At 38.3% G+C, this 15,380-nt stretch overlaps 1 protein-coding gene across 1 annotated transcript; it reads right to left on the minus strand.

Annotated features, from left to right (window-relative positions):
* Positions 1–1,087: 1,087 nt before the first annotated feature.
* Positions 1,088–8,656, minus strand: TVP23A (trans-golgi network vesicle protein 23 homolog A). Its single transcript, XM_053470427.1, has 7 exons — positions 8,608–8,656; positions 8,173–8,252; positions 6,295–6,439; positions 4,000–4,089; positions 3,255–3,383; positions 2,485–2,613; positions 1,088–1,252 (listed from the first exon to the last, which is right to left on the minus strand). Exons 1-7 carry the CDS (start codon positions 8,614–8,616, stop codon positions 1,244–1,246), a joined length of 591 nt encoding a protein of 196 aa, XP_053326402.1. The 5' UTR covers positions 8,617–8,656; the 3' UTR covers positions 1,088–1,243.
* Positions 8,657–15,380: the final 6,724 nt, after the last annotated feature.

Consider the following 15,380-nt stretch of genomic DNA (forward strand, 5'->3'; position numbering starts at 1 on the left):
CATTGAGAATTGTGCGTTATGGGGCAAGGAATTATATTACAAACATAAACTGGTCGTGTAGAGAGAATCTAATTATACTGACGTGGCATCGCAGAGTTAAGTAACTGAAGTAGTAGTGTACCAGCGGGGCGATAGGGTCTCCATACGAGGATTTGTGGTATAAATCAGAGACTGCGTTTCTAGGACAATCTTCGTACCGAATGATGTTAGTATTTTACATAATTAGAGACGTCTGTAATTCTGGAAATGAATCTAGTGGCTTGGAAGTTCTGCTCACGTATAACGATGTGTTAAACCGGTGCGAGCTCTTATTTTGTAGAGAAAAGGTGACCGGTTATTTCAGTACAAAAAATCATATGATTTAATTTTAATACGTACATAAAAATGCATTAAATACACAAGCGTTAAAAAAAAATGCAGTGCTTTTCAATAAATTCGTACTTGTGCATCTTATGACTTTTTCTGTACACACTAAAATTACATTTCAAAAAAGGTAGATTTGCTGTACCAGTGTAACACTACAGTATACTTTAGAGCATTGGGAACACACTCTATGGTGTTTCCTTAGAGCTGATATTTCTTTTTTTTTTTCTGTCTTGACCCTTCAATCTACTGGCGCAGACCTACACCGAATAACTTATAAAAATGTGTCAAAGCTCAAAGCATATATTAGTCTGTACGGTTGATGCTTGTCAGATGCTGCTGTGGATCAGGTTCCTTTGACTTTGGTTTTTTGACGTTTGTGCACTAGAGAGGAGGTAGGTAATTGAGCTTACACGCAGTTTACAGATATCCACTGGGGTTGGTCCTTTAGACTCCAGAAAGGTCATGAGCTTAAAAAACTTTCCCGCAGATTCATTTAGTGAATAAGCCCCATTCTTTCCAGCCAATCCCTGGTTTGTATGTGCTCATTCATATCACGCTATAAGATACGTGTCAGAAATACAGTAAGAGTTATCTGCCAATATTTCTGCAAGCAGTGCCAATTACAAAATAAAATAGACATGAAAACACATTTTCTCCATCCAGGCTGGAATTTGGACAAATCCTTTTGCGATATAAAACAGACATGTTTCAGAAAACAAAATGTGTGTACAAACAGCAATAATTTAATGTTTTATGGTCAAAGCATCATAAGGCGCCGTCACGTACATATCTGTGTCTACTTTGCTATTAATAATTTCAGCTATTATGTAGCCTCTTAGATGTCTCTATCTGAAGAAGACTTGGCGAGTGCTTGAGTTCAGAGTGTCTGCAAACAAATAAACATTAAATACATTTTTATTGTATAGCAAATAGTTACGTACCTTATTTACAATCTTACGGTTGCAAATGAAACATTTTAAAAGCTTATTTGTTCTTAACCTGGTTAAGGTGTTAATAATGACCAAAATAGCAAAGTGTGTTTATAATGTGTGTGTGTGTGTATATAAAGGGTTTTATTTTTTATTTATTTTTTAAACACCTTAAGAACAATAGCATCACTGGGGTCCCAATAAATGTTTAATATATATATATAAATAATATATATATTAATTAGTGTGGTATGACAAGCCTCTGCTCTGTTGCAGAACTACTACAACAGGCCAAAATACTGCAGACAGATCTGCTGAGAGAAATACACTGTAAGAATTATCCGCCAATATTCCTCCAAGTAGTGTCTATCAAACAAAAAAAAACGCATTTTCTACATCCAGGCAGCAATTTAGACAAATCATTTTGCAATATAAAACAGACGTGTTGTTCTTTCCTTTTTAGAAAACAAAATGTTATATGTACAAACTATTTTATCTTTTATGGTCATAGCGTCATAAGGCGCCATCACGTACATTACTTTATTTACTTTGCTAGTAAAAAGTGCAGCTATTATTATGTGGCTTCCTAGATGTCTGTATGTGAGAAGACTTCGGGCGAGAGAAGTATAGAAACGCTTCTCTTTCTCCACAGATCTCCTGCGGTATCCTGGCCTCTTCCGTGTATTTCCGCAATGGGGCGGAGCCTTGGCGCACACTCTCTCCCCTGATTGGAGAAATGAGGGAGAGGCTGTCCCCATATGCTGTGCTGAGGCTCCGCCCCATTGCGAAATACACGGAAGTGGCTAGGATGCCGCAGGAGATCTGGGGAGAAAGATGCGTTTCTATACTTCTCTCGTCTGAAATCTTCTCAGATACAGACATCTAGGAAGCCACATAATAATAGCTGCACTTATTACTAGCAAAGTAAACAGATATAAAAGTGATGGCGCCTTATGATTTCAATAGAAACTATAAAATTATTGCGGTCTGTACATTTGTTTTTTAAAAAGGAAAAAAAAATTCTCTTTTATAGCCCCATAAGGATTTGTCTAAATTGCTGTCTGCATTCTCTGCTTCATTTTCGTTTTGTTTTGTTGGGACCTCTATGTTTCAAACATTCGTAAGAATTGACTGATTTTAACAATTTGAATGAATCTGAATGCACAAGTCTACTGACTATAATACTTACTCTTTGGAAGAGCTGTTGAGATAGAAGTCTTGACGCTGTCTTGCCTACGTTTTGTTGACCACCTGCTTTGCAGTGCACATAACCGTAAAGATTTGCAGACTGAAGAGATATTCCTGCAATCACAAGAGCCTGCAAAGAAAATAAATTAAATGTACATCATTTAAATTAATTAATCTTTAAAAAAAATAGCCCTATTAAGGCAGCAAGTAAAATGTCACTGAAAAATGCAAGAAAAGTGAAAACCCTAGGGACCAGAAAACCTAAAATTCTCCCAGTGACACCTAACTTAAACCCACTTAGGTACGGTTATGATTTCCTTAGCGTGTATAAGACCCAAGGGCCAATGGGACATGAAAAAACAAGCCACAAACCTAAACCTGCGCAGTACTAATTAATGTCCCAGAATCTGGTGACTTGCTACCTTGGTGACTAGTTTAAAAAATGAAAAACCCAGGGAAGTTGGTAAGGTTATTTCTAGTAACAAATCCGTCATATCAAAATCATCTGTAAAAACTGCATTCATAACTGTTTTGACAAGTGTATGTATTATTGCTTATATGCAACGCACAGCTATTCACTATAACACATGCACATATGTATATACTACAGCCACTCGATCTACCATGATAAACATATGGATGTACGATGGAAATACAATCTTACGCAGATACATATTGGTAGAGATAGGTAAACAGAATGCCCATATGATCAATGTATTGTGTATATAATCTGTAAAGAGGAAAAAAATCTTTGTATTAACAACAACTTACCAGCCATTTTAACTTCAAAGAAAATAATGTGCTGAAGAAGAATACGGTCCAAATCATAGGACAAATAATCAAACCCAGCCAAAAGATTCTTGCCTCCACCTCTGTCGAAGTGGAATTATTAGTAGCTGCCTGAAATATTGAAAGACGGGTTAGTTTTTCCATACACCACTAAAATCAGATTCACTATTCACGCGCAAAAAGATTTGTAATGCGCTATATGCAATAGATATCTCCTGTAAAGAACGGAATAGAAAACGTAAGGAGCAAGTGTGCGAATGTATCACAGAGTAGCTTAAGAAGAATTTTTATACCTGAACTGGAAAAACACAAGGTCGCATTTTTTCATGTAAACCCTATCATTTAGACAAAGTAAAAAATGCATGACAGAGCATCCTGATGATCTTTATTTCAGATAGAAATTTGTCTCCTCTATTGCAAACATTACGAGCCCCACCTTACCAGATTGTGGACTCCCTACTGAAAGCAATTTAAGGCATTTTGACCATTTTCAACTAGTTCGAATGCATGGCCTCTGTATATGTACACAAGTCCGCACGCGCATGCTGCCAATGTATTTTTACATAGTAACTAGATTTAGAAATTAGCTTTGCTCCCTGCACACTTGCCTTATAGACCTTATATTCTGCTGGTGTACAGAACGAGGATGGACTAATTTCTTATATATTATATATATTATATATCGGTAAAATGAACAATTTTACTTTAAACATGAAATCTGTGTTACCTTTTTAGCTTCAAAAATCCAGTGACTTTTCCCATCTTCGTCGATTTGATTCCACCAGCGTAAACCAACCAAAAGTCTCCCTGTGACATTCTGGCAGCAGCGAGAACATAAATATTAGAATGATTTCACCAAAGAACAGAGTTTATATTATATTTCAAAGCAAATCAACAACAACACACAAAAATAAATATAATGGAGTGTAAGGTAAGCTAAAACGGCGATGAAAAAGCTTTGACATTCAATTGTTTCGAAGGTCGTACTAGCAGAATCAAACAAGTCCTTCCACGTATAATCAGAACCTTCAGCGTTTTTGGTAAGATACCACCTTGTATGTGAAAAACATAGTTAACCATATAATTGCCAAACACGTATGGGGTAGGTGGTTGGAAAAAGCGGAGCCCATGAGCCAACCGTGTAGAGTCCGGTGAAAAATCTCTTGACCAAAAATTCCCACGGAAGAATGGAAATCATAAAAGGGGGTAAGGAGGAAAAACATAATTCTTTCATTTTAATTCATATCTGATAATTGATCGGAAGGTGATTATCATGTGTGTCTTACACCTTATTAATCCTACTTTGAATAGATATATATTGGAAGGCGTGTAAAATCGCTGTTACCTTCCCTGCAAAGCTTTCTTAACGTGAAATGTATTAGTTTGTTAAATATTGCTTTAAGTTTTCTGGTTTTACACTTATTTCACGTTATGCTCTGCAAATTGATAATAGAGCAACATCGCCACCTAGCAGTAAAAAGAGACATTGCAAGAATCATATTCCACTTACTTTCCTTACGTCTTGTGAAGCATTAAGAGCTTTTACAACTCACAGACTTGAAAATAAATTACAAACGAGCCAGACAAGTGGTTTTGTTACAGCGCCTTCCTCTGCATTACATGCAACGTCACTTCTGGGCGTTGAACTTAAGTTGGGCGGGCTCTATTGCTAATCCCTCAGTGTGTTAGTAGCTTTACCCTGTTTATTGGTTTAGTCCATGTTTTAATTCTTGATTAAAGACGCTTGGTGGGTACTTTCTACAAAGAAAGATGTTTCAGTAATCATTTAAAGACCTCACATGCTTGCTGTTACTATATACGTCTGTGAGAGATGAGGAAACATCACAGATCATTTATGCGTGTTTGTCCTGCCCATGATGGTTTTGTTCCATTTTGTTAATTTGCATATAATTTTGAAAACGAGACTCTTATGCCAATGTTGTTTTTTTCATTTGTGCCTCCAGTTCCCTGAAATCACTTTCAGATAGTCTCTTTGATACACATTTAACTCGTCTTGTGTGAATGCACTCTCTTCCATGTTACTCTACACATGCATGCTTCTACCATATTTAAATTTCATTTTTGATATGCCTAAGCAAAGTGCTTACAAATTCGATATCCCGGTCTCCCAACTTATGGTTAGTTTTTGATCACCTGTATAGTGATCACAGCTGGTTATAAGCTACAGAACCTATGCTGCCTATTCCAGTAATGGCTTCCTAGCTGCTATACTGGCTTATCTTCTGAGCGTAATTAAATCTATCTGTAAGAGCTGCAGCGTGTAGAAAGCTGAAATGTCAGCGCATTAAGCCGATGGGGGCAGTTAACATGACAGATTACCTCTTCCGAAACTGCATAGAGCGGCAGTTTTCCAAGATGCTGTGTACAAACTGTGAGCATATTCCTGCAGACCGCAACAATAATAAGTGGGACAGCGGCAGGTTTTCTGACGTTTTTATGTCAGATGGAAACTTCAAGAGACTCAAATCTCCCTTGTAGGAAGGGAATAGGCCATATAATTTAGTCATATTTATAGATTATACAGGGAACAAATAAAAGGGTTTCAACAAAAAAAACCACAATAAAACGGTGTATTATTTTAAAACAGGAATATGTTTTTTTAACATGTACGAGCAGTACAAAAATGTCTAGGTGGAACAGCACCTTTAACTTGTAATGATATAGCTAAGGATGGAAAACATCTATGTATGAGTCACAGACAAAAATGTAGGAGCCAGGGCGAGATGCATTCATATACATCAATATACAGGTAGGATTGCAAAAAAGTTTGGAGCCATGGCTACCTGGATGAGTTCCCGAGCTAATCATTGGGCATAATCCAAACTGGGTAATAATACTAGCACATAGACAAATATGTTTCTGGCTACTTTACTTTCTTTTCCTGTTACAATAAATGAAATTCAACGATTTTTGGTTAAATTAAAAAATAAAACACCATTAACTGTAATGAAAAGTGAATGAAGTGTGTGATACGGTAACTGTTTAGGAGACAGAGCCTTACCTTAACGGACCAAAAGTCAATGGACAGAAGGAGCAGAATAGTTACAAAACAGACGACAAAGCTTTTGCTGAACCAGTCGCAGAACAAATAGGCGACAACAGCGCCAACTCGAAAAAACAGGTGAAAAAATGTAGCCAGGGGATGCCTAAGGAAACAACCCAAATAACTTAAGAGATAAACATCGTTACAACTGAATTATACCAACAGTTATCAAATTAGCATTTACAACTTCTGAAAAACCAGCAAAAAAAAAAAAAAAAAACAGTGCCTCGTTTAACTAATAAAAAATCATAAACACTTTTAAAATAATTTTGTGTTTATTTACTACAGAATAACTAATAACATTCTATAAGCATAACAATTGTATAAAAATGTTTTAAATTAGGATTTTTTTCAATTACTATTTTTATACAGTAATAAAAAAAAAATTCTAGTAAATACATGAGAAATAGATCATAAGAAGTAACACATTTAAGGCGTTATTGTCCACCGCTGCTAAATTCCGCCATGAATGGAATTCTACATGACTCCAAGAAGCTTAATAGAGGATCAACGTTTAGCATGAAGAAATACACAATGAAAAAATGTATAGCTTGTACTTTTTGTATTTTTGGTTTCATTGTTTTACAGATATTCTTAAGTGTTACAGTACTGCGCATCACACAGTCCTTCATGTGACAGCCTACAGGTTCAACCTGATGGACTTCTGTCTTTTTTGAAGCTAAGTTACTGTTGCTATGTTAACTTCCTCTAATCCTCGTGAGCTCATTTAGATCATTTAGCTCATCTGCTTAAGGACAAACAAGACATAGTGACAAAATAACTGTAAAGATGAACATCTAAATAGATAGAAAAAATATTACTGGAGGGAAGAACGGTAGGGAAGAATCGTATAACATACAGAACGTGATTTACATCTCAGAAAGTACCTTATTTTCCATAGAAAGGTGGGATAAGAATCATTTCTCTGTAATTAAATGGTGTATGATTAGTGGTCATTGTATTCTGGCCTGGTCTGCTACAACAGGGAGCTGGATCACCCTCTTTCACGCTTCATGTAGCACCACTACTCAATGGGCCAGTTAAAAACAAAGATCAATGATCTCGCAAATGGGCCCATTAAAGCTATGGAGGACCATGCGGAGTTGGCACGGCCATCAAAGCTTACTTCTGCATGGCGCAGCGCCTCATTAAAATCCAGAGAACCAGGATAGGACATCATATCCCAGCTCTCGGCAGTAAGGATGCGTAGTGATGAGGGAGCAGTAAAGCGAGGTCTGAAGTGACAGACCTTGCGCTCCTACCACAGGATGGAGAAAAAAGGATTGAGGATGGAGGAAGGGGTAAGAGATGGGAGGAAGGGGTAAGAGATGGGAGGAAAGGGGTGTAAGGGCAGTGTATGTATGTGTGTGTTTGTAAGCTTGTGTGTGTGTGTGTGTATGGGCAGGTGTGTGTAAAAAGAGTATAGGTATTTGTAAGCTGGTGTGTAAGGGCAGTGTATGTATATGTGTGTGTAAAGGCAGGTGTGTGTGTAAGGGCAGTGCATGTATATATATATGTGTGTGTGTGTGTGTGTGTGTAAAGGCAGGTGTATGTAAGGGCAGTGTATGTGTATGGCAAGGTAGTGTATGTGTATGGCAAGGTAGTGTACGTGTATGCAAAGGTAGGTGTGTGTAAGGGCAGTGTATGTGTATATGTGTGTATGTATGTAAGGGCAGTGTATGTGTATACATGTGTGTAAAAGCAAGTGTGTGTGTATATGTGTATGTGTAAAGGCAAGTGTGTGAAGGGCAGTGTATGTGTATATGTGTGTGTAAAGGCAAGTCTGTGTATATATGTGTATGTATATGCAATTAAATACATTGATTAGAATTGCACCTGATTTTTGCCTTCCTCAGAGACAGTTCATCTTCATTCCCCAAATCCAGGGACACATCCTCAGTGTCATCAACCACAGCCTAGTAGATTCAAGATCAGCATATGATTAACCCTTTCCCTGGGAAATAACCATGCCAGGAATAATAACATCTGCATATTTGTCAATCATGAGTTATAGCAGCAGCAGCAGCATCTTTCATGCACAATAGAATAAACTACCGTATATGTCAGAGAAAAGACATTGTTACTCATACCAAGCTGTGCTTGGTAGTTCGATAGCTTCTGTGCAGATCAAATTACCCTATATCATAAAAAGCATGGGTGATGTTCTGCAGATACGGAAGCCCTAGTAGCCCAAACCGTTTCTCAATCTACATATTTTTGCAGCAATGAAAATAAATCCTTTTATGTTAACGTTACAAGCCGCAGAGGTACCTGTTTCATCCTTTCCTATGCACCGAGCGATATCATGTCCTTATTGGTCGGCTCGTGTGTTGCTAAGGGCGGCGCACAGTTGCTAAGGCTCACACCCAGTAATTAATCCCAATGATATTATGGTAGAAGATAAGGCAATGGTGATTGGTTGGGATACAGGCAGCGCAACGTTTGATTGGTGGCATCATTTGCAGCGCTGGTGTGTGGAAGTCAAGAGCGGCCATATTAGTAAAGGATGCATTGGGGACGCCTTAACTGCAAAGGTTCAGAAACTAAGACTAAACCAAGATGTAAATAATTATACAGGAATGGGACATATGCAGTTATTTTTGTGACTTTCTATTACAACCATAAATCTTTCACAACATTTAATGTACATTTTTACCACATTATTGCAGTGGCAATGTCTGCTCCTGTGGTGTAGAAATAAAAGTGGGTTTCATATTAGTTACATAGTAAGTTGAAAAAGAAGACAGCAGCATGGATTAAAGGGACAGTTTACCATACCTGACAGCCGTGTAAAGGAAAAATGCATTTTACAATACTCTTTAATAAACACTCTTCAGGAACAAATAAAAAACAACTAATTGAGGTAGAAACTGCAGTTCTGATGCTGCCCTCCTCCTTGGTGAATCAACAATTCTTGCTGCTGATTGGCTTCTTGAAGCAGCCAATCAGTGTCAGGAAAGCTCTTCTATTACAAGGGACCCCTGCCTAAAGCGTTCCCTGAGTCAGTGTTAGGTTGTACTAGTCCAGGTACATAAATTAAATCTTTGACCTTCCCGAGTCAGATCCATTCACTGCACTGCACAACAATATACAAACTTTCTACTTATATGTAGCATATGAGGATGTTCCTGACATGTCCAAAGCTAAATACAGAAATAAAAAGCTATAAAAACTATTTATATATTTATAATCGTAGGGTGTACTTAGGTTTTCACACATGGCTTCTACATTTTGGCTTTATTTTTGTTGAGTAAATTCACATGTATATTAAATGGAAAGGAAGAGTTAGAGAAGCATCAAGGGAACTTTTTACTTTAGGAGACAGATCAGTCATTAGGCATATTAGATTTCTAACCATTATAATAAAACTCAAGTAGAAATGTGTATGATTTAAAAGAAGATCAACTGCTCTGCGTTCTAAATTATGATTATCCCATATATTCCATCATAATTAATGTTCTTTAGAATTTGTGCATTTGGACTGAACAACAGTGGACATGTGAAATGTGGGTGGAAATTCTGCAGAGAACAATTTGAAAAATTAAGAAACAGGAATTGCTTTTTTGTGTATGCTTCTTGAGGTTTCATGCTGTAAGCAGTCACTGCTCACGGTAACAGGGAGTATTTCTCCCCAGGCCTAATATCTCCATACCTGGGAACTTCTCGGCTCCAGCTACCCGGAGCCTTCCCTTGCGGGACAAAAATGATAAATTGCCTGCTTTGCTGTCTGCACTCCCTCTAGGATGATGCAGCAAAATATAGTTGCCTGGAGAACAAAAAAAGGATATAAACATCTGTTTAGTTTTGTGAATTGTAGTCCAACAAGTAGAGGGTCAACACAGAAATATGATGTAGGGCCACCATTAGAAATTTTGGGGCCCAGTACAAGCCTTTCTGGTAATGAACAGATCACTAGCAAGCTCTTTATATGGGCCCCGCACATTCTTGTGTTATAATATCCCCTCTAAGGCGCAATTCTTCTAGAGTGTATAAATACAACTTTTTTATTCTCTCTTCATAGCTGAGATCTTCCAATCCCCTTATTAATTTTGTAGCCTTTTTCTAGAGCTATAATGTCCTTTTTTAAGGAACTTGCATCGGTACCCTATTTTATACATGCCAATATCTTATTTGGCCTTTGGAGCAGCTGACTGGCAATAGACACTATGCATGAAGTGAAATAATTTCTAAATATCAAAATTAGTGGTCTAGTCAGAATATGGCTTAGCTCCTTATGTACCCGTGGCCCTGGGTTCTTTTCTACCTTAGCAGTGTTTAATTGCTTAAGCAGTTTTTTCCTGTGTCAACCAATCACATGTTTGTTGTATGCTTACAAACGCTAAAACCTTACAGTAACACACACATAACAACTCCATACACTCATACACATGCATGCTAACACCATACACTAACTCAAACAATGCTGGCATACACATTCACGCAATTACACACAACACCAATTGCTCATACACGCTAACATCACACCCTTATACACACACATTACATGGCCTTGCTGGGTGCCTTGGCTATTGGCTTCCATGCACCCACAGCACACACCTAAGCACGGTACACCAGTACCAGGCATATACCCTGAAGGTGGCTCTTAAACATTATAAACTCAAATAAGCAATCGGGACCTCAGAGGTCTCTTCTAAAAATGGAAAAAGACTTCTTAAATATGTAACAAGATCTCATTAAAAACTTAGTCACAAAAAAGGGTTGCACAATACTCAATATGGGTGGCAAAATCAAGGAAGTCTCATTTCAAATGTAAAAGTAAACGTGTCTGCTTTCATTATTTTACTGGCAAGTATCAAGTGTATTATTGCTGACGTCTGGACATTTAGTTGCAGCTGTTAATGTTAACATGGAACCGAAAATATCAGCAATAGAATTCCTCTGAACCACAAAATAATTAATTCCTACGAAAAGGCATCACCCCTCCCCCTGGATTCTCAATGAAGCAAACGAAGCTTGTTTGAATGACTCGAAGTTTGAGCCAAGCAGCATTTTGTGTGATAAACGGTTCTCTGTTACCTACTCACAGATCAGTGATTGCATCTTTGTGGAATAGAGCGAAACTTTGTATTCAGTAGTAACCTGTCTACTTTCCAACGAAATGCTCTGCTAAATATATCTCTTTCGATTTTCATCTCTTTGCATCCATATATCAATGAGATTAGAAACATGTAGGAACATAAAATCTGTACCGATCTAATAGCAATATGCAATGTTGGTTTTGAAAGGGTGATGCCACCATTCCGACACAGTAGCTCATTAAAATCTTACCATTATTATTACAGTATTGGATTGCTGATAAGCAGAGGGGCATTATTACCTAAACAAATACTCAAATGGATACAGTTTTAAACATTTTAGGACTAAGGAGGGTTACATGTAAAGAGCAATCCAGGTTCAGACTACTGGTCTGCCAGCAATACGCGTGAACCTGTATGCGTTAAATGAGCAATTATGTTGCTCTATTAAGTGTAAGCAGATACACTTTACTGCTGAGCGCCGGAAATGACGTCATATTCCGGTGCTCAGCATTACAAGCTGGCACCGAGATCAATCTAGAGGGCTCGCAGAGGAGAGAGAAGGGCGCCAAGCGGGTACCCTCTCTCTCCTCCGTTTAAAATAAAAGGCGCTTGGGGCTGCAAAATGCCGCCTCTTCAAAAGTGCTGCCTGGGGCAATTGCCCCACTCTGCTCCATGGTAGAGCCGGCCCTGTGTGGGGTAGTAACTGGACCTTGCTGATCAGCACTGTTATGGTAGAAGTTCTGTCTTTCTTTTAGTTGCTTCTCCCCCCTCTGGAGGAGCCAGAAATAGGTCAAGTAGATATTATCTGAATATTATCAAATGTGTGAAGGAACACCAACTAGAGTGAGCCTGGGCTTGTGATCTCATATGATGGTTTATGTCCTGCCCAGAACTAAAATGTGAGGTAAACTTCCTCTGCATTGGGAACCAGACATGGAATTTTTGCCTTTATGGGTGTTGTTGTTCTCAATTTCTTTGTATGTAATTTTACCCTTCGGGAATGTCTTGGGGTCCACCCAAAATATAAAAATGAGTCCAGATGTGGACCTCCTTGTTTACTCGTGTTTAGATGGATACCAGCCACATCCCATTTACAAGGGGTTCAGGATTCTCTGGCCAGCCCTGACCAAGTGGAAGCTTTTTCCCATGAGCTTATGTGCAGACTATGTAAAGATGTCCTGTTCATACCTTGACATAATGTATCAAAGATATTTACAGCCTGTGCAAATTGTCAATTGGTGAGAGTACTTGTGGAGACTTGCAAGTATTTTGGAAAGCTAACGCAGTGGTGTATTATGACATAGACCGGCAGATCCAGGGGAGCAATAGCCCTTCTGCCACAAAATAGGGACCCTGTAGCACCACTGTTTAGCAAGCTGGTTGAAAGGGAGATCACTGATCTCCCCAAAAGGCCAGCTAACACCATGAAGGCATGTGCAGAGTTGGCATAGGCTTCTATATTTCTCTTCTGCCTGGCAGTGCACGTGCTTTGAAAAGAGGTTAACCAGGATACTCACCAGTAATAACATCATATCCCAGTACCAAGCTGTAAGGAAGATAGCAAGGAGGGAGCGGCTGGTGGTGCTGCCCTGGGTTAGGCCTAGAGCAGAACTGAAGATAGATACGCATAAAGGTCACCTGCTAGAAGTGACAGACCATGTGCTTTGGTCATTGGGACCTATCTTCCAACCTGCTGTCCTAGAGGTCTGGTTAGGCTGGAATAAAGGATGAATAAAGTCAGACAATGAGAGGACTATGGAGCCTCAGAGGAAAAGTTCCCAAACTGCAATTCATGTCCCAGGTGTGGCTACAGTCAGCCTAGCCAACACCAGGACCGTTTTCTACTTAATCAGAGCTCCAAAATAGACAAAGTAAAACTCTTAGTGGTGTACAATGACCCTTTCAAGAGTGCCCAATGTACCAAATTTGCTGAGACCTTCCTTTGTGGGCAACTATGTACACTGGATTCTGATAGACACTATAAACAACTCTGCAGGGAACTCCATGTCACATTTCTCAAATGGGACAAGTGAGACAGCTAAATCCCTTAGTTGTAGATCCATAAATTGGATTCTTAATTTAACATGCATCATTTTATGAGGCTACATCTAGTGTATGGATATTTCCATTTTCTGGAACTGGAACAGGATAGTATTAACGTTATCTAGAGGGTTTTATTCCCATATGGTTTTCTGAACAGGAACATGCTCTTTGTGAGTGCTACATTTGAAGAAAGGACCTCTTAAGTGACTATGTTACTCATATGAGACCTACTTGGTTTATCCTTCTCTGGGATCTATACAATATAAATTTTTTACTTTATTTCATAAACTTTATGTTTACTACTATTTACCTTTGTCTATACTATTTTGCATCTATTACCTGCAAATTCTGAAGTTTTCTATGGATTAAAGAACATGATTAGTAGACTAGTTTAGCATGTATAAGGTAAACAAACATAACAAATAAACTATGGTCATGCTGTTACAAAGTGCAAATGCAACTGTCAATCATTTTTATTAAAACACCATGTATGGTCATACTGTCTTAAAAGTGCAAATGCAAATAATAAATAAATACAAAGATTCATGTTAAAGGAAGCAGACAGTTCTCCTAATAGTTTCGGATCTAAATAAAAAATAAAATATCTTTTGCCTGCAAAATAAAAATGAGGAAACTGCAAACGTCAAGAAAAACTCGCAGTTGTGTTTTCTGCACAAAATAAACATTAACTTGTCCAAATCAAGATTCAGAATTTACTGGTCAATGTCAATTTGCAGATATGGATTTTTTTAAGAAGGTCCTGCCACTTGTCAGGAAAATGGTTTGCAACGCTACAACATATGAAATAAGAAAATTCCTCGATCATCTTCTTGATAAGGGTTTGTTTTCATTGGAATATCATCAGAGCTTGCTGGGTGAAAATGATATAGATGATCTTGCCAGAAAGATTTGCCTATCTGTATTAGAAAAACCCGACATTCACCACAGCTTTTTATTGCCTTTATGTGGAAGCATAGCGGATGAAACCTGTTCAAATGGTGAGTCTCTATTTTCATTTATGATATTTTGGAAGTTTTGCTTTTTTTTATTTTGATTTGATTTTGGTGGTAGGGGTTAAATATATGTCTACTATTCCTTCTTCTGAATAAATTGGATGCAAAACAATAATAAATACAAATAATAAAATAAAACAAATATGAACAGCAACCTGTATCAAGTAAATCTCTACTTTGTATACCAAGACACCTTTCAAGTTTATGGATCCCATTGGTCAATAGAGGATGCAATGCATCTTTCAAACACTGGGGGGCCACTGGTACAAGCATGCATACACACTCCTGTTTTTTTTTTCTTTACTTCAATATGCTTTTTTAAAACAATAATAAATGATTTTATTGTTTGGATGACTCCTCTCCTGAGGGTGAAGGTGAGGATTAACTAGAGTTAACTATGCAGTTATAGCAATCGGTTGGTGCGCATCATTTCTTTACATAGGAAGATACAAGCTAAAGGGAGGTGCAGACAGTATAAAGGGACGTACCAATGTGTCCCAATCATACATTGAGAAATGCCATGCAAGATTGAAATTAAGCAGTTATAATATTTATTTTGCCACTCACTCACATCTCACTCTGCGAAGCCTCAGCCTGTCCTCAATGCAGCTTACGACTGCACTAAGCCCTGCCTCCTCCTTGAAATTAGGGGCATACTTCTGTATGTCTCAGTGAGATGACATTGCATTCTCAATACATAGACATTAATATGTAGCTAGTGTCAGGGACTGGGTCCATACAGACGACTGTAATGACCCAGAGCGCGCAAAGATTGTGTTCAGGAGTTATTGCGTGGTAGTAGAGTTGGACAGGACCTGGAGCGGGGCTAACTGCACTCTCCCGGTGGGCATTTAGGGTTGTGCAGCCACATACCAGCGCCCTGACATAGCAGCTGATGGTGACCAGAACAAAGCAGAACTTGGAGATATTCTTTAGGCACCCTGGAGCA

This window comes from Spea bombifrons, chromosome 7 (genome assembly GCF_027358695.1).
Source record: "Spea bombifrons isolate aSpeBom1 chromosome 7, aSpeBom1.2.pri, whole genome shotgun sequence".
NCBI classification, from domain to species: domain Eukaryota; kingdom Metazoa; phylum Chordata; class Amphibia; order Anura; family Pelobatidae; genus Spea; species Spea bombifrons.